General features: G+C 47.3%; 1 protein-coding gene across 6 annotated transcripts in view; it reads right to left on the bottom strand.

The window, feature by feature from the left end:
* The window catches only part of LOC118589073 (katanin interacting protein), a 175,413-nt gene that overhangs the window by 114,194 nt on the left and 40,977 nt on the right, over positions 1-20,242 (bottom strand). For all 6 annotated transcript variants that reach the window (XM_036195976.1, XM_036195961.1, XM_036195968.1 and 3 more), the window contains one exon: positions 8,383-8,459. In XM_036195976.1, the coding sequence (XP_036051869.1) occupies positions 8,383-8,444 (62 nt within the window). In that variant the 5' untranslated portion in view covers positions 8,445-8,459. The remainder of the gene's footprint in view (positions 1-8,382; positions 8,460-20,242) is intronic.

Below are 20,242 nucleotides of genomic sequence, written 5' to 3'. Positions count from 1 at the left end.
TCTTCTGTATACATAATAAATAAATAAATAAATATTTAAACACACACACACACACACACACACACACACACACACACACACAGCTCTGGGTTCATCTTCACCTCCCTTTAACAAAGAATAAGAAGAAAGAAAAAAAAAAAAAAAGAAAGTGAAGCCGGGATTTGCTGGAGATGCCAGGATGTTGAAGATGCCAGAGCTGTGGGATGTCTGCCAGGAGAAGCTGCACACAGTGGAGCCAACCCAAGGAAAGGAAGTGTGCTGCAGTCAGCAAAGCTGGAAGGGTGAGGCCATCTGAGTTATTTGACATCATACATGGAGTTACAGGATTTGGAGTTTTCCTCCCTGGATTTCAGTCTTGCTTTGGTCCAGTATTTCCTCATTATGCCCCTATTCCTCTGTTTTGGAATCATAATGTATATTCTGTGTCATTGTGGGTAGGAAGCATGCAATCTGCTCTTTTATTTTGTAAGGGGCTACAATTAAGAAACTGCCTTGAGTCTTGGAAGAGACTTTTTAGACTTGTTCTGCATTATGTCTTTCGGAACAGGGTTTCTCTGTGCAGCCCTGGCTGTCCTGGAACTCACTACGCAGACTAGGCTGGCTTCAGAGATCTGCCTGCCTCTGCTTCCTGAGTGCTAGGAATTAAAGTGTGTGCTACCACACCAAGCTGACTTTTGTTGTTGTTGTTCTTTTTCAAGACAAAGTTTCACTGTGTAACAGTTCGGGCTGTACTGGAACTTGTTTTGTAGACCAGGCTGGCCTCAAATTCACGGAGCCTGTCTCTGCCTCCTGAGTGCTGGGATTAAAGGTATGCGCCACCACCGCCTGGTGACTTTCTGGACTTTCAAACTGTGTTTTTACTGTGAAAGACTATGGGAACTTTTGAAATTGAACTAAATACATTTGGCATTGTGATACGGTTATGAGGCTACAGGGCCAGGGTGGGAATGTGGTGTCTGAATGAGAATGGCCCCCAGTCCCCCATAGGCTCATATGTTTGAATACTTGGTCCACAGTTGATAGACTGTTTGAGAAGGATTGGGAGGTACAGCCTTGTTGAAGGAGGTGTGTCACTGGGGGTGGGATTTCTTGTTTCAAAAGACTCCTACCATTCCTAGTGTGCTTCTCTGCTTTCTGTTTGTAGATCAGGGTGTTAGCTCTCAGCTGCTGCTCCTGTGCGATGCCTGACTGCCTATTGCCATGCTCCCTGCCATGATGGTTACGGACTCTTATCCCCCTGAAACTTTTTTTTAAAAGATTTATTTATTTATTATGTACACAGAAGAGGGTACCAGATCTCATTACAGATGGTTGTGAGCCACCATATGGGTGCTGGGAATTGAACTCAGGACCTTTGGAAAAACAGTTGGTGCTCTTAACCTCTGAGCCATCTCTCCAGCCCCATCCCTCTGAAACTTTAAGCCCAATTAAATGCTTTCTTTTATAAGTTGCCTTGGTCAATGTTTTATCACATCAATTTAAAAGTAACTATGACAGTCCCTAACTCATTGCTGACATGACATTGTCACATTGTGCGGTGTCTTCATTAGCCCCTCTAGAGCCATGGCTATGGGATGCTAGATTCTCAGTCTTTATAAACACCCTAATACACCATGGTAATTAGATTCTCAAGTCAACAAACTGGCTTCCCCTTTAGTGATTAAGCACTTAGCAACTTGATAAAATTTTTAAATAATTATTTTATGTGTATGGGTGTTTTGCCTACATGTATGTCTGTACACCACATGTGTGTCTGGTGCCTATGGAGGTCAGAAGAGAGTGTTGGGTCCTCTAGAACTGGAGTTACAGAGGGTTGTGAGCCTCTATAGGGGTGCCAGGAATTGAACCCAGGTCCTCTGGATGAGCAGCCAGTTCTCATAACTGCTGAGCCATCTCTCCAGCCAAGTTAGCAAAGGTTTCAGAGGAGAACAGTATTAGCAATTGAACTAGAGACCATTCTTGTGATATTTTGGCAAAGGGTGACACTGCTTTCTGCCCTTGTCCGAAGAATCTGCCTGAGGCTACACTAAAAGTTTTGGACTAATAATAATCATCATCACAAGAGAGTGAGCACTGTATGCCAAATTCGACTCTCAACACAGACAGTGGATTCCAGTCATGCTCCTGAAAGCCACCATGAATAAAGAACTACCCTGTGCTGACCCATAGCTCTTAGTGGTCACAGCATTTCATCAGCTGGTCAGCCAATCATCTTGCTTGTGCTTGTGTTTAAAGACACCTTCCTGGCAGGCATGGTGGTTATTACTGTAATCTCCTCACTGGGAGCAAGAGGGTTGTAATGAGTTTGAGGCCAGCCTGGGCTAGAATGTGAAGTCCTGTCTCAAACAATAAATGTAAAGACACCTGGCTGAGGACAGCTCAGCTGGTACAGTGCTTGACCTGAGTTTGAGCCCCAGACTCTGGCACAGACCTTTAATCCCGGCACTCAGGAGGCAGAGGCATCTCTGAATTCCAGGCCAGCCAAGCTACACAGTGAGACCTTGTCTCAAAAGACAAGAGCAACAAACAAAGCCAGGCATGGTAATCCAGTGCTGAGGAGGAGGGGACAAGCCTCATCTAGCCAATCAGTGTAGCAAGGGGCTTGGCCTCAAAAACAAAGTGGAGGGTACTGAAGGAACAAAAGCAGAGGTTATCCTCTGGATTCCACATGTGAGTGCACATACACACACACACACACACACACACACACACACACACACACGCACGCACGCACGCACGCACGCACGCACGCAATCCGGAGCCAGCTGAAATAGCAAAACCACCAAGAAAAGCACAGAACTGCAAACCAAAGTGCTTAATGTCCCTCAACAGCCACATAGGAAAGACAATGAGAAGACCGAAAGCTTCCTGGCTTTGCCTCTTTGAACAAAGTGTGTCAAGCAACTAAGATTTTGCTGCCCTTGTATATCTGAGAATGCTGCAATTGCATGGGAATGCTGAGAAACATGTTCCAGTGAGCTGCCAATCACAGACACAGAACATAAGAATACGCACCAACTGAGGAAGACATTACTTTTCATGATTACTTTACTATCCCTCTCCATAGATAAGGAAAGTGAGACACAGAGAGGGTAAGTAACCTGCCCAAGGTCACCCAGCTGCTATGTGGGAGGCTTGAGATGCAAACTTTGGGTACTTTAACTCCAGAGTCATCATTAAAACAGACACGTCACTCCTTGTGAGACAGTATGGCAAACTCAGACACTGCTGACAACTCACAGCCCCTTCTCAGGAGGAAGAGGAAAACACTGATGATGCTGTGTATTTGATCCTTCCCCAGAAAGGACATCCCAGCAATTCCTAAGCAATAACTCTGGGCATGAAAAAGGTTAGTATTGAGACCAACAAATCCTGAACACGAGCCAGCACCCGATGCTAGGGAGTGGAGGTTGGGACCTTATGCTGCATGGAACATACTTGTGGTCTCCTCACAGGATCGGGGTGGGCGGCACTCAGTGAAGTACTCTCCTACCAAGCATAAAGGCTGAGCTCAAGCATCCAGATGTAAAAAAAAGCCAGGTGTGGTGGCACACACTTGACAGCCCAGCACCGTAGCCTGATTAACAAGGCAAGCCCCAGACCAAGGAGGACAGCCCCTGGGGGATGACACCTGAGGCTGACCCTGGCTTCCATATGTATACACACATGTGCACAAACATACACACACACACACAAAAAAAAAAAAAACCAGTAAGGGAAGGAAGGGTATCTTTGTATAAAGATGCCATGATGAAATCAATTACATTGTACAGTAACTCTAAAAATTGATCAAAACAGAACATATGTAAGTAGTAAGTGCGAAATTGGAAGGAAAACCTGGGTCTGTGGGCCTTGAGCAGAAGATGATGAATATAAAAACGACGTCAGTTGTGGAGGAAGATAGTGGCATTACGGGTGCCGTCTTTGTTTACTTTCCAACCATTTTTTTTTTTTCGGCAGCTGACATATCAATCTTTTCAACAAAGATGGCAGGAACACCGATTACAGACTGCTTATCTCTTGCCAGCCTTGGAAGCCTGCGATGTTCCTGATTGTTGGGCAACATCATAGAACAGAAGGAAAACACAAGTCGCTAAGTGATGATCTACACACTCCTGGGAGCACAGAACTCAAGAGTGCTCGGAGGAGTCAGCAGGCTCAGGGCCCACCAGGAAACTGACCTGCCAGGTGGAGAGCATGGCCTGACTTCCCTTCAGAGACTGCCCTGAGTCCCAGGATCACAGTTAAAACATTGTCCTACGGCCCAGGATCTGGGGCTGGCACTGCATGTGGGCCCTTACTCAAGCAGGATGATTTATGAGGATGTGGATATGTGAAACTGATAAATTAGGAGATAATTGCTCACACTGAAAAGAATGGGTAAAGAAACTCCCCTGCTGCAGATGAACGTAGTGACATTCAGGTGGCACCACCAAAAGACGCTTCCTTAAAATGGATAGCTATTTTGCATAAAGCTGTCTAGAGTGTAGGGTCCCCGACTGTCCACAGCTGAGCCTGCCCACTGCTGCCCTATCATGGCAGGGCCCCACTCTCATGCTACTTTGGGGAAGAAAGAATTTCTTTCCTAATGCTTCCAGTACAGCCTTCCTGAGGAGAGCTCCTTAGGGCTTGGCTTGGGCTCCATTTCTACACCTCCCACCCCACCCAGTCCCACTAATCAGTTTGTTCTGGTGAGGTGCTCTAGTCCTTGGCCACCCAAGAAATTGGACTATGGAGTCACTCCCACCCAAGCCACATGAAGTGAGTGGGGAGAGGTATTGTTCCTGAAGGAACTCCCAGAAGCTGTATTTGGAAGGTGAGGAGAGCTGTTGGGCAGAGGAAGGGGACAGGTGATGTGTCTATTGCCCAACCCTCTCCCTGGATGAACTCCCTGGCAGTGGTAAGGTGAGCATGAAGCCACCATGATTGTCCAGAAGCAGAGAGTGGTCATGAGCTGCAGGCAGGGCTAGGGAGCAGCAGGGAGGAGGCTCAAGTGATATGGCAGCTTTGCTTTGCCCTAGCCCCTTCTTGGTGATTCTAGCCACTCAGTCTCACTGGAGATGTAATCACACCTGAGCAGATCTGAGCAACATCAAGCAGCATGATCAGAAGGCTGAGTGACGAGGACTGACTGGGAAGATTAGGCTCACGTCTAGAGAGCTGGCAGCTAAGGGGGCTGCGGTGTGGGGAGTGGAAGGGGGACATAGATTTTTACCAGATCCAAGAGTCTGGCAATTGTGTTATTTGGTCCCTGAGAAAGGTGGTTGAGGGAAACATCCAAAACATGGCCTCAAGGGAGATGGACATGCTGCCCCAGGAGGAGATCCAAGTGGAAAGAGTTTTGATGACATAAGTTAGGTACCTGGAACCAGTTCTGCTTGAAGTCAGAGTACCATGGTGGTAGAACCCAGGGCCTTGTGCATGCCAAGTGAGTGAACTGCCACTCAGCAGTATCCCCCACCCCCATGATAGAGTTCTTCACTCTGTAAGTCAACAGTTTCCTAGTTAATAAGTCCATTTAACCCTGTTTTTTTTTTAAATCTTTATAACCAAACTAATTAGCTGCTAACTAATAACTGTGGGGTGCTGAGATGGCTCAGCTGGTAAAGGTGCTTGCTGCCATATTGAAGACGTAAGTTCAATTCCTCAAAGCTACATGGTGAAAGGAGAGATTTCCACAAGTTCTGATTTCCACATTCACCCTATGATGTACATGCTTCCCATAAATAAACTTCAAATTAAAAATACCAAAACAAGGGGCTGGAAAGATGGCTCAGTGGTTAAGAGCACCGACTGCTCTTCCAGAGGTCCTGAGTTCAATTCCCAGCACCCACATGGTGGCTCACAACCACCTGTAATGAGATCTGGTTCCCTCTTCTGGCCGGCAAGGACACATGCAGACAGAACACTGTATGTATAATAAATAAATAAATAAGTCTTTAGAAAAAAATACCAAAACAAAATGAAAATATTAACAGTCTGACTTCTTCATATAATAGTTCCTTTCCTAGGTGAGGCTGGGCACATGGAAAGCACTCCCAAAATACAAGGCTCGTGGCAACAAGTTTCCTGGGGGCAGATACATCCTGAGCAGATCTCTGCTGACACTGCACCTTCTAAAGGGGCTCAGCACCCAGCTAAGTAGCCTGGGTTCACTCCTGAGGGCCAGTTCAGTCTTCAGTCTCTACCAACATGCCAGGCACACAAGTAGACCACCACGTAACCCACAGCTTTGTCCCACCAAGTCCTTTCTTAGTATACTTGGGGCCACTGGCAGCCCTGGCAGGTTTCTGTACTTTTGATCACTATGAGAATGTAAAAAAAATTGTAAATAAAGTATAATCCAGTCCCACCACTTCCTGCTCACTATACTGGGACTACTACTCCCTGTCTGTCAAATGGGTTCAATCACTCCACCTGCCTCTCTGGTTGGCCTGCAGATAAGCTGGTGGACTATGACACCTAGTGTGTGGCTGCCACTTTAGAAAAGGTGCCTTGAAGCCAACCTGACCACTGTTCAGGGTATCCCCTTCTTCACAAGTCCCCGGTGAGGGTTCCTTTCCAGCTTCTTCTCACTTCCTGCATCCAGTGATACCCTCCCCCATCCATTCACAGCAACTCGGTTGCGATATATTTTTAATTGTCACCATGCTGCAACCTCATCTGTGAAATCCCCATCTATGCTGTCAGCCAGCTCCTCTGTGATAACGCTTATTGATCCCCGATTAATGAGAAACAATCTGCTCATAAGGAGCTAAGACACTTTCTCCCCAGATGAGCACCTGAGATGATTAAACCATCACCCAGGTGTTCAGTGGCAACATCCAGCCTGCCAGAGACTGAATGAAAACATCCAACCCCCTGGCATAAATGTCAGGATAAACACCCATGGGGGTCTAATCAGCAGGAGCTATCTGCTGTTCTCACTTGAGCTGCCTGCCCCAGGGAGGCTGGGAAAGTTCTGCTAAGTGGTTGGGCACAGAGAGCTCCACTTAGCACTTCTGGCACTGCCAACTCACTGGGCGTATTTGAAAATGAAAGTGAGCCTTGTTATCATAGATACAGGGATGTATATATAATCAAGGTCTTTGTAGCCCAGGCTGGCCTTGAACTCACTATGTAGCCAAGGATGACTTTGAGCTTCATTTTGCCTCTACTTCCCAAGTGCTAAGATTACAGGCATGTTCCACTATACCCAACTTTATACAGTGCTGGAGACAGAACCCAAGGTTTCATACAGGCTAGGCAAAGATCTTACCAAATGAGCCACATCCTCAGCCCAGAGACAGGGATCTTAATGAAATTCTATAATGGGTGGAGATGCTACATGATAATGCTTGAGGTTATCCCATACACCCCAACACCATCACCAGGGCACCCCCAAACCAACAGGTATCCAGACAGCCAGACAAGGGTTGAACAGGATTTGAGCTGATACCTTTCAGACCACTCTCCTGCAATACAAGTCTACTCCCATAACACAGACCCTCCAATAACACAAATTCCTGCCTTTTCTGGGTCTTTCCATCCCAGGCAGATCTGGTTAGTGGTTAAGCAGAATTTTATTTGGCTTATGGTTTGACTTGAATTCATTACCAATACTATAAAACACAAATCTAGATCCTCATTTCTCTGCCAGCATGGAGGCTCTCTGCCCCCATACCCTCCACTTGTGCTTCTACAAATACCCATGGCAATGCTGCATGCACAGTGTGGACAGGAAAGTTACAGGTGTCCACCTGTTCCAGCTCCTTAACACTGGGCAACTCCTAAGCTATAAGCAGAGATATATAGCTCATATGAAGGTTGTCTGGAGGCAAACCACAAAGAACTAAAAATAAACTTGCTTGATCTTGCAAAGGAACAGAGAGGCCTTCAGATCACACCAGGTTGCTATGACCTTAACCACTACACACTGTTGTAGTGTGAGCTTCTGCAAGAACCAGCACAAGAACCCAATAGCCGTCCCCCAACCCCAACTTTAAATGACACCCTGAACAACTTCAGACACAAAGTAAATTGACTTTTACCTTTCCACAAACTCAGCTTTCCAGGGCAAGTTGATGCCCAAGAGGTGCAGCCTACCATTTCCAGGTGACTTGCAAGGTCTGTTACACCTCTGCCCCCACCTCTCCATCATGATACAAGAAGTGGTACCTGTACAGCCCACAGTTTGCTATGGGTCAATCAAAGATGCAACTAGGGTTGCAATGGATGGGGTGGGGGCTTGGGGGGAGGGATAAAGCCGCAAGTGCAGGTGATAACCTCAGCCTCTGCATGGAGGGGGACTCTGCCCGTTCCTGTGTCCTGTGCTATTAATAAGTTGAAATCAATTTTTATTTGGTTAATAACAAGGATTGCCGTCAGGTGGCTTGCTCTTACCGGTTTCTCTGCTGAAGCAATATTAAATACTCATCATGTTTCTCATCAAAGTCTGTCACCATGTCCTTAGTATAACCCTGAAAGGAAGAAACAGAGCAGTGTGAGAGGGAAATGCAGGGACGCTTTTATTGAAGCTGGGCGCTGCACATATCCTGCAGGAGGCTGGCTGAGCTGGGAGGCTGACCTTGACGAGGGCCCAGCTCCCCTTGGTGCATCACTCTGGCGACCCAGAGCTCCAGGGATTGTATGGTAGCCCAATGGGCCCCAAGTACACACAGCTTTACCAATCTGTGAAAGAAGGCTGGTTCTCCAGGCTCCTTACTGCCCCCCGCCCCCATGAAGTCCAGGACTCTGACAAGACTTGGCATCTTCCAGAACAGCCAGAGCTACATAATGAGATGCTGTCGCAAAAATAAAACAAAGACAAAAATCAAACTTGGCATCTAAGATGTTTTCTCAATGCACACTACTCAGCCATTTCAGTCCATCATTACCAGATCACCCCAAACTGCTGAAAAGGGACCTCAGGTTTTCCTCTCACTGCAAGAGGAATCCCAGATGATCAGAAAGAACCTGGTCATTACAGAACGGGTTCTGTAGCTCTTTTTCTGGCAACAAAGCCCTGTGTTGCCTTCTGGTAGCCTCTCAGCTATGTCTTTCAATTCAGCAGCTCCCTTAGGTGCTTGTGGCAGTTCTGGCCCCTGGGTCACATTGCCTTGGCTTGGAAGCACAATCACCACCTGCTTTGCTCAGCCACAGGGGGTCACAGTTTGGGGGGAACAAGACAAGTCAAGCTTGGGACTTTGCTGATATTCCCAGGAAGGAGCTGTTCCTTCCTCTGGGGGTCCAGGTCTGTCTGGGAAAGCCTGAGAATAACAGTACAAAAACAGTAGAGTCAAGTGATGGGGAGAAACAGATTCCTAACACTCACTCTGAGTCCCCAGACCCACCCATACCCAAAGGAGTATCTGACAATTCATTTGTCAGTTCGTGTGTTGCCTTGAAGCTTCACACAACATTCTGTCCTCTGTGTCCAAATGGCTGTTAAGCACTGTGCCATATAATCTGATACACTATCAGAACTCAGCCTACAACGATCGTATAGTTGTTTTTTTGTTTTTGAGATGACACCTCAAAATACAGCCCCAGCAGACTCTGCACTTGTTACCCTCTTGCCTTGGCCTCCTAAGTAGTGAGGTTACAGGTGTGTGCCACCTTGCTTGGCTTAGATAATTTATTATAGTATTATGGAGGGATTATTAATATATACTAAACATACAGAGAGAGAGAGAGAGAGAGAGAGAGAGAGAGAGGCAGGCAGATAGGTGCTTAGTATCTATAACTGAGAGCAAAAGAGGAAGGTTGGCTAGAGAAAGCCCAAGCAGATGTATGTATGTATGTATGTATGCATGCATGCATGTATGTATTTACATGCATATGTGCATTTGGAGGATTTGAGACTCACTTCATAGTCCAGGCTAGCCTGGATCTCATGACGTAGTCTAGTCTGGCTTTGAACTTGCAGCAATCCTCCTGCCTCAGCCTATGTGCTGGGATTAGAGGCATGCACCTGGCTCTAAGGTATTTCTAGTTTGTACCATGCTTGTTGGGATGTAACACTGAGTAGAGGAGCATCTGTGCACTCGCCCCTATCTCCACGCTTGCTGGATGCCCAGCTAGTGGCACCCACTGCTTCCTTTCCATCTTCCCTTGGCATCCACAGGCCTAGGACCCCTTCCAGTATAGCTCTCTGCCTGGGCCTTCTCTAACCAACCTTCCTCCTCCACCTTCAGCTACGGACGTTAAACAACTGTTTATTTCCCTCTCCATCTCCACCTCTCCCGTCACCAGGCACTGGGGCCCCTGGGAATGGAAACATTGGCAGCCACTCTCAGACTACTGCTAATGGCCTAACCCCCTTTCTGCCGCCATGTCCTGCAAACCCCAGGTCGCTGCCATCTTCTTGCCTCTTCCCCTGTCACCCACAGTTTTCCTTTTATCCAACAAGCCTTATTTCTCTCAACCTCCTGACTCTCGAGTGCTGATGTGAACACACGTCACCCTGGGACCCTGAGATTCTCTCAGGAGGAAGGGGAGGCCCTGTGGGCATCCCTACCCAGCTCCCAGCTGATGCCCATGGACTACATTTAAACAAGCAAGACCCTACACTAGGCAATAACCCCAAGCCACATCTCCAGCCCCTCAAACCTGAGTTTCCCTTGAGCTTCATTCTAGATAACCTGGCTGCCCAGCCAGTGAGCAATAGTACAAAGGGCGACATTATGAAATTAGAAGAAAATTTAAAAACTGGTAGATCTCTCTGGCTTTCTGAGCTGCCTCAAGAGGTTCCTCATGTCCCTGGGACTGAGCCTGGCTCCTCCCTGCATGCAAGAAAGCACAGGAGAGACCTCTGCACTGAGAGAGCCTTGTAGCATTCTGACTCTGGGGAAGAGTTACTACAGCCAGCCTTCTCTCTTGGTCTCTGCAGCCCTTCTTGAGGTAGTTATTATCACCCTATTTAAGAGACAAGGAAATTCATCCCATACATATTCCAAAACACCACTGACTCCATAGCAACTTACATAACCATTTTGAAATATTAAAGAGACCGTTGATACATTATGGTATTGAATGAAACATTCTGTGGCATTTTTAGAAGAAGTCCAAACTTCAAAGAGATATAAGTGTGTGCCAGGATGCATGGGCTTTTACCTCAGACCCTCTCCAGAATATATCTGTTCTCTTCCCGCACGAGGCAGATACCACCTAAGAGGCATAGACAAGGTCATCCAGCCAGCTCCCCTTCTTCCAGCCCCCGCTTCTCAAATGCTGGTCACCTGGAGATTGTGGCAACAGGGTGGCACTGACTTGGGATGGCTGGGAGGCCCTGTGGGTCTCTAACCAGGCTGCGGGTCATACTTGAATAAGCGAGACCCTCCACCTCAGCTTTCCGCCAAACCACTCAGTAGACCCTGGCCTGAAAGTCTGTCTCCAAGCCTGGGCCTTGGAGTCTAGGCCTGGTTCCAAATCAATGCTGCCTCCTGAACAGAGGTTGCTATGGCTCCAATGTGGCCTGTCCCTTCTGAACTTTGATTGGCATTTGCTTCCCACAGCAATGGTGGTGAGGGGATGGGTTTATGAAGTGTGCAGTCCACAAGAGCTCCACCTTGTGGAGGGATTGGTATCACTCAAGCAATGTGTTAGTGATGGCAGGAGTGAATGAGCTCCTGTGAGACTGAATCACTATTGTGAGACTGGACTGTTACAGAAGCAGGCGCCCCAGTCTATTTGTTTCTGTTTCCACATGCTCACTTGCTCGACCTTCCGCCTTCCATCATGTTATGGTGTTCCTTGCCTGAAGTTGCTGCTGTGCCCTGGACTTTGCAGCCTCCAGAACCCAGAGCCACATAAGCTCCTTTTCTTTCTAAGTTACCCAGTTTCAGGTTCTCTGTTAGAGAAACAGAAGGCAGATAACTTAGATGCATACTTCACACAGCAGTAGTTTGATTTACTTATTTCTAAAGTGAAGGGGTAAATATGTAAGCCAGCAACAATGGAATGGAACTAGAAAGGGTCAAGTTCATCCTCTCTGTTTTCAACCAACATTTGTGGGGCACTTGCTAAGGGGCTGGCACCCTTACATACACTTTAGGGGTTTAAATTTATTATTGTGTGTCTGTGTGCATGATGTGTGTGTGGAGGGCACACATGCCACAGCACATGCATTGAGGTCAGAAAACAACTATATAGCGTTGATTCTCTCCATCCACCTTTAAGCAGGCTTTGAGGGTTTGAACTCAGGTCTCCAGGCTTGTGAGGCAAGAGCTTTTTACCCACTGGGCCATTTTGCCGGCCCACAACCAAGGTTTAATGGAAGCCCAGCCTGTGAATACACTGATAATAACTTGCCACACAGGAGCTACACTGCACAGGCTCCATTCACAGCATGTATCATGTGAACCATGTGAATGGTACCCCCTGCCACTGTGCCACAGGGGCATTGCACTGCAACCATTCAACAGCCATACAGCTGTCAGATCCCTGCAGGGGCTTCTGGGAACACCCACACAAAGGACCCTTCTGGGAAGAGTCCACAACCTGCACTGGCTCTCAAGGCATCCGGAGCCCAAAAGAGAGACACATAATCATTACAAAATGTACAAATGCAACAGCAAAGGGGACCAGAAGGGCCTCAGAGGGTGAGGCCAGGCCCCAGTTCTTAGAGACTCGTCAAGCCCCACTCCTTCTCTCTCATCACCTCTAGTCTGTCAGGCTCAAACAACGGCACACAGTAGGTGCCCTCTACCCATGGGGATAAGTTCCCACACACCAGTGGATGCCTGAGACCAGAGTGGTACCGGACCTAATGTACAGAACTCTTCACATCCTGTCTCCCAGCCTCATTGGCAGAACTGCCACTCTACCACTTCAGGTAGCTTTCATTTTTGTTAATAAAAGACAGAACATGGCGCCCTCCTCTTCTTCCTTCTCTTTCTCTCTCTTCCTCCTTCCTTCCCTCCTTTTCTCTCTTCCCTCCCTTTCCCCTCTCCCTCCCTTCCTTTTTGTGAGATGGGCTCATGCTCTATAACCCATGATGGCCTAGAACTTTCTCTGTGACCCAGACTGGCCTTGACCTCTGCCTCTACCGGCTGACATTCCAGGCGTGTACCATCGTGCCCAGCCACACTCCTCTCTTTCATCGAGCCAGTCTGGACTGTGTAAATATAACTTAGATCTGCGTTCTAGACAGTATGGCAGAAAAGCTGGTGGTTTTCCAAAGCCTGTGCCATGTTGGAGGGTTCAGAGAAGCATTCAGTAGATGATTAAGCAATACTTTAGTGAATGCTTTTTGCTTTGCTTTGCTTTGGGTTTTGGTGATGCTAGTAGCCAAGCCTAGGGCCTCCTACATGTTAGGCAAGGACAGTAGTACTAAGACATACCTTGAGGTTTATGATAAATGTTCTTCTGTTTTGTTTCTCAAGATGGTTTTTCTGTGTATCCCTGGCTGTCCTGGAACTTGTCTATAGAGCAGGCAGGCCTTGAACTTGGAGATCTACCTGCCTCTGCCTCCCAAGTGTTGTTATTAAAGGTGTGCACCACCACCGCCCAGATACGATAATGTTCTTAATGTCCTATGCCCATAATAAAGATGGCTACATGCCTCTTATAGTATACAACTCCTATTCTTCCTTCAAAACCACCCAAGTCCAACCTCTGTTTCCCTGGAGACTCTGTCATGGGCTAATGTTGGGGACTGAGTTCTCCACACATATTAGTTGAATGTCAAAACTCTAAGCCTGTGTTTCAACCACATTTACTAACCCACTGGACAGGCTCTTATTCTCAAAAATCCTCTATATCCACTATGTCTGTAGCACAAACAGAAGCCTATCAATGAAACTTAAAGCAGCAGCTGAGACTGCCCCCTAAAGGTGGTATGAAACAAAACAACAAAAAGAAAACATGGTTTCTCCTGCAGTCTCCTACAGACTCCTCAAGGTAAGTAAAGTAAACAAAGGTGTTTGACTAACTCAGGCTGCCATTGCCTCCCAGCTATGCATCACAACTACCTGTTAACCAGACCTGGAGATTTCATACTTGGGTCAGGGGTTACAGCATTCATGCAGATCTGGAATCTGGGGTTTCCTCCAGGACTCAGGATACTGTATTTTTTTATGGGAAAAAAAATCTTCCCCATAGCCATCTGAGGAATCATTTTCAACCCACATCTGATAGAAAAAAAAAAAAAATCACATTTTTTTTTTTTTTTTTTTTTTAGTCTCAGAAAAGTTCTCTTGTAAAATGGTCACATGGATTATAAATTACCTTCTAGTCTGGTGAAGGCAGAGGATTTAAAAACCTTCAGTGAGTTTATTTTAAAGGGAATCTTCTATCAGAGCTATAAGTGGAAAATATAAGCACCCCATAAACAGAAGGCAACCGTGAGTATAAATACAGACCTGTTTAAACTGGACCCTCTAGGCAAGACACCCCACTCACACACCAACGCCCCCCCCCCCATGCAGGGTGGAGCTAACTCCCATTCACAAATCCACACATTCTTCAATATTCTACAAGAACCTGCTTTCGTCTGGTGTGCATCTAAGGTGTTAGGGTAGAGCAGCAGCAGTTGGGGCTCACAGTTCAGTGGGAGGAGGCAGTGAGCAGGAGTGCTGGCAGGCAGGAGGTTGTTTGTGCAAGTGGCTCAAGAGGGCCTCTTTGGAGGCTGGAGGGGTGGCTCCCTGGTTAAGAGGGCATACCCTCTTCCAGAGCAGCCAAGTTCAGTTCTTTGCATCCATATCAGGCAGTTCACAACTACTTGTAACTCCGGTCCCAGGGGAATCCAGTGTCCTCTACTGGCCCTAAAGGGCACTGCACTTTTGTGCACAAGTCCCTCACACATACTATAAAATAAAAATAAAAAATTTTAAATGTTTTTTAAGAAAGAAAGCCTCTTTGGTGACCTATACACCATGAACTTGACCTTGAAGGATCTGAAAAAGTAGGCATCCAGGTGGCGGGATGCAGATGCTGTTAGACAGGATCATGACAAGGGCCAGTGAGACAGGTGGGGTAGGTAACAGCAGGTGGCCAGATCAGAGGAAGCCAGACTCAGGCCTCCATGCAGCTCACCAGGAAGCCCAGGACCTTATGCTGAGGTGGCCAGAAAGCTGTTGGAGGGTTTGACAGACTTGACATTCTGGGACCCAGTCCTGAGTTGGTAAGGACCTGCAGCTGAGGCCAAAGTTCCCAGCAGTGCTCTGGAGGGAGGGAACTCAGGCTTGCACTGAGCACCGTCTTTGACTGCCAAGGAAGGAGTGCTTCCCTGCAGTGGCATTTTAGTGAGACTGACTGAGTGATGCTTTTATAGTTCACTTCCTAGAGCTTTGGAGTTCTGCTGGAATGCTCCCTTGGCCTGATGGGGAAAAAAGATGACCAGGGTGGCAATGTCCCTCTCTAGTCTCCCATCTTAGTCTCCACCTGCCTGGCCAGCACCCCAATATTTTCCCAAGTCAGGGACTCTATCAGAAGACAATCTTGAGCACTCCTAGCCCACCCTGGGGGCCACCACCAGACCTTAAAGCAGGGAGAAATGGGGAGAGCATTCCTATGAGCCCTACCACTATTCCCTGTGCTTCTCCTGCAGCCAGGCATCAGGCTGGAGACAGAGATTAATGCCAGTCATGTGCTGCCAGCACTCTCCGTGGGCCTCATTCCATCTTCCCACTACATCCATGAGCCATATATCCTTCTGGCCATTTTTCAGGGAAGTCTGCTCTCTATTCTCCAGACTGCTGTCCTTGTTGCCTCTCCTACCTAGAATGCCCTCCACAGGAAGTGTGAGCTTGCTTGGTGAGCAGCTCTTCTAGGCTGTTTCCTATGACCCCAGTCTTATGACCCACCCCATCCTTCCAGCCCGGTGATTCTCATTCTAAATATCTGTTCATTCTCCTATGGCCTCACCTTATGGATGCCCAACTCCAAGGACAGAGGTGGTACTCACAGGCTCAGTGCTCTATCTTTCAGTGTGGGCTGCTGGTTCCTGGCATATACAAGAAGCTGACAGAGTATTTGTGAAAAGGAAGGAAGGAGGAGGAAGAAGAGGAACGAGAGGAAGATAAAAGCCTGTTTTCAGAGAAGTGAGAGGTAGAAACAGGAACAATTGCTCCCATGCAATGTGGTAGGTGACACAAGGTGCTTGTGCCATGCAGCAGTAAGCAGAGTGCAGAGCCTGGCATTGCCTATGGTGGTTTGATGGGAGCCCATGGCACTGAGTCCAAAAGGAACTCACTAAGTAAGGAAAGTGGGGTGGAAGGGCATACAGGAAAGAACAGTGCATGTGAAAGAACAATGTGAAGAGACCCTGGGGTCCATCTTGGAGCAGGGATGGAACATGGTCAGAACAAGCTATTTGATCACAGAGACAGTGAGATCCCTGGCCCTCTGACATGGAAGCATGCTTGAAGCCTGTGATTAACCAATGGCAGGTGCCAAGATCTCACACACATCTAGGGGAAAGCACCAGGATCTAGGGACCCACACTAGATTTAGGCTCAAAACCAATCACTGGCGCCTAAATCCCAGCTACTCTGGAGGCTGAGGCAGAGATATCATGAGTTTGAGTTCAGCCTGGGCAATGTAACAAGACCTTGCCTCAAAATAAACTAAGAAGGGCTAGACAAGTAATTCAGTGGTAGAGCAATACCTTACCACGTGGGAAATCTGGGGTTTGAGCCCTAGAAGCACAGAACACTCAAAAAAAAAAAAAAATAGCACCAGCTTTCATATGAAGCAATACCTACCCGAGAATATAAATGTGGCAGGTCAGTCTTTCCCTTCTTTGCCGGCTGATCTTCCTGCAAACTAGGAACTTCTTTTATGGAACTGGTTGTCTGTCAGGGAAGACAGACAGTCTACTTCCCGCATCCACACACCAATGCATGCATCACCAGTGATGACATTACCAGTGACTTGGAAAGGAGATGTGACTACATGGGGGTCCAAGGAACTTCCTGCTGGTGATAGCTGTGTCTGAGCGGGCTAGTTGGTATGTGTGGAGAAGAGGGTCTTAACAATCCAGACCAAGACCACAGGTGAGCAAGAACGCTTAGAAGGAGCAGGGATACCCAAGGGCCTACCACCATGAGGACAAAGTTGTAAGGTATGTCACAGGACTGAGAGTAGCAGACTACAAGAAGCATGTGACCACAGCAAGAACAACTGCCCTTAACATCAACCTAACAGGAAGCATAGAGTGTCAGGAAGCCCTGGGCTATTGTGTTAGCGGCCTGGAGGAGGTGGAAGGAACTTTTCTGACCAAGGCCTGGGAACAGGAGTGGGCGGGCATGTTATCAAACTTGGGGTCCTAAGATAGTTTGTGATTCCTCCTTGACCTGGAGGCTCCTAGGACAGGCCCGAGACTTATTACATCAAGGGCTATGCTCCAGTGCATTGCATTTCATGGTTAATCCTGACTTAGCCAGGATTTCCCACAATGACCCAGATTCAAATGTCTACTCATAAGTCCCTAAAATGCAATTAACTCCTCAGGCTATGGCCTCCAATTTTTAATCTGAAATATAGTTGCCATGAAGGTGTGTATCACAAAGCCCCCAGTTCTTGGATCGACATTTGATATTTGAGGGGCCAGGCTTATGGGAAGTCAGGACTGTGGGCTATGAGGCCTGGTTAAAAATGGCAGCAGGCTGACAGGAACCAGCTGGTTGTGCACACTGAAGAGGGATAGCTTTGGTTCTGCTGTTGATTTTAATTGTGTGTGTGTGTGTCCCTGGGTGGGCATGTACATGTGAAGGCAGGTGCCGAGGAAGTCAGAGCTGTGAGACCCCCTGGAGCTGGTGTTACAGGAGGAAAGGAAAGAACTGGAGAGTCTCCAAAATTGACAGTCCTCTCCAGAGGTACAATCTTAAAAGTGGAAGAGTCATTCTTCACCATAGGTTTTTGTTTTCTTTTGAGATAGGGTATCACTGTGTAACCTTAGCTAGTCTGGAGCTCTCTATATAGATCAGGCTGGACTTGAACTCACAAAGATCCACCTACCTTTGCCTCATGAATAGTGGTGTTAAAGGTATGCATCTACCTTCGTTTTTTGAAACATGAAGCTCACCTTTTCAGCTAGACTGACTGGCAAGCATGTCCCAGGGATCCTCCTGTCTCTGCACCCTTGGGCACCGGGGTTACAGAAGCACACCACCATGCCTGACTTTTACATGTGTGGTGGAGATTCAAACTCTGGGCCTCAAATTGGCACTTTTCCCACTAAGTCAGCTCCTCAGCCGACATACTTTTTTTAAGATGCCAACTTTCCTTTTCACACAGGAAGTGGCTGGGCAGACTATCTCATGGAAAGCAGCTGGGGTAGGATTGAGTCTGCCTCTCAAAGAGGGACTGCCATCACACCTTCAAATCAGGCAGTCTGGAGAGTGACAATCACAGCCTGGGCTGTGCACCACCATCAGAAGTGTTGTTGTCACAGTGGCAGCATAGAATGGTATCAGGCTGGTACCAGAAGGCAGGATGTGGAGCATCAGCAGGGACTAAGGGAACGGTGACAGGGAGGTTGGCCTGCTCTAATCAAAACAGTGCTTCAGAACGTGCTACCAAAGGGCAGCTTCACGCCCGAGAGGCAGTCTAGGGATGGCAGTTGCTGGCAGGAAAGAAGTCAGGCTTGCAGACAGCTCTGCCTTCAGAAGGAAAGGAAAGACTCAGTCTGTCTGGCTCCAAGGTAGTGTTTATCCTGCAAGGAACATAAGCTTAAGGGTGGGAGCAGCCCACCACCTTCATGACCTTTGGACCTCCTGTCCACTCCATCTAACAGGAAGGAAGAGGGTCTTTCATAAGAGCCTGCTCTCAACCAGATGAGTGAGTCCTTGCTGTATCCATGGCAGCACACATAGGCACTCAAGGAACAAAGGAGTAGAATCCACTGAAATAGGAAAAACAAAACCCTATATTGCCTGATCTACTGGGACTGGGCCTTTCTATTCCCCAAAACCCAACTAAAAAAAGACTCATAGGTACCCTAGGAAAAAGTACCAAAGGCTAGGTGAAAACACTCTGATGTCCCCCAAGGGGAGAGCTAAACATTCTCTGCAGTATGTCTGTCCCTGTTAGTCCTCTTTGTTTGAATTTTGAGACAGGGTTTCACTCTGTGGCCCAGAGTGGGCCTAGAACTCACTATGTAGCCCAGGCTAGCTTCTGCTTCAGCTTCTCAAGTGCTGGGATTACAGTTATGAGCCACCATGTCATGTTTTTAGATGAAAGTTATCTTTTTAAAAATTCAGCAAATATTTGACCTTTTTATAACCAGTTCAAAAACATGAGCCAAAAGCCACCTAGGATAGATGTGAAGCAGTTCATTCAGGCAATGAGGACAAATCACAACTTCCAGCACACACTATAAAACAGTGTTTTCAGAGGGACATTGTCTATGCTAAACACAAAGTCCAAACCACCACAAATGCTACACCTACTTTGTGGGCCATTCAGCCCTGCACACACATGGAGAAAGGTCTAGAAGAACACATGGCAGGTTTCAGTAGCAACAGTTACTCCAGGAGGGGTTAGGGAAGGATCGGAAAAGCAATCAGCATTTCAGCCTGGTGAACAGTGAGTTTTTATCTGTAAAGAGGCTAGTTTCATGCATTATTTGGATAACAAGTCAAGTCACCCTCTCTCCTCCACAATATAAGTAAATAGGATCAGTGGCTCTTCTGTTCTAGATATCCTTCAGAGTACCATTGCTGTGTCCTCTGCAATGGTAAGATAGAGATGCCCATAAACTGCTTTGGGCCACCTCTTGGCATTCCCCCGAAACCTCTCCCACCTTTAGCTGACTGCTCAAAACTTCCAGTCCTTTTATTTCCTCTCATTTCATCACACCTACACCTACCCAATAACACAGCCACCAGCCCCTTCCCAGCACCCTCCACTGCTGCCCTCAAACAGCCACCACAGTGGCTAGGACCCCCACATTGGCTCGCCTGGGTCCACTGCTCTAGCCCATTCTGTTCCCTCTGCAGATCTCTTGTTTCCCAGAGACCCTTTTGGTTTATCACTTCCTTCCTCTGCGCTCATTCTTCAACCGGGACTTCCTCAAGACCTGACCTAACAATTTCCGCACTCCATGTTGCTTCCACCCCATTTTGTTTTTTCTGATGCCCTTCATATTTTATTTATTGCTCAGAGTCTGCCTCCAACCATGAGGGCATATATTCCAAGAGTACATCTGTTTCCTAGACGAGTGCCTAGCACACAGCAGGCACTCAGCGAATACATTTGGTGAATGAATAAATGAATGAATGAATGGATGGATGGATGGATGGATGGATGGATGGATGGA

Source organism: Onychomys torridus, chromosome 1 (assembly GCF_903995425.1).
Source record: "Onychomys torridus chromosome 1, mOncTor1.1, whole genome shotgun sequence".
In the NCBI taxonomy this organism is placed as follows: domain Eukaryota; kingdom Metazoa; phylum Chordata; class Mammalia; order Rodentia; family Cricetidae; genus Onychomys; species Onychomys torridus.
Note: the sequence above shows the minus strand (reverse complement) of the source record. Positions and strands in the feature narration are given on the sequence as shown.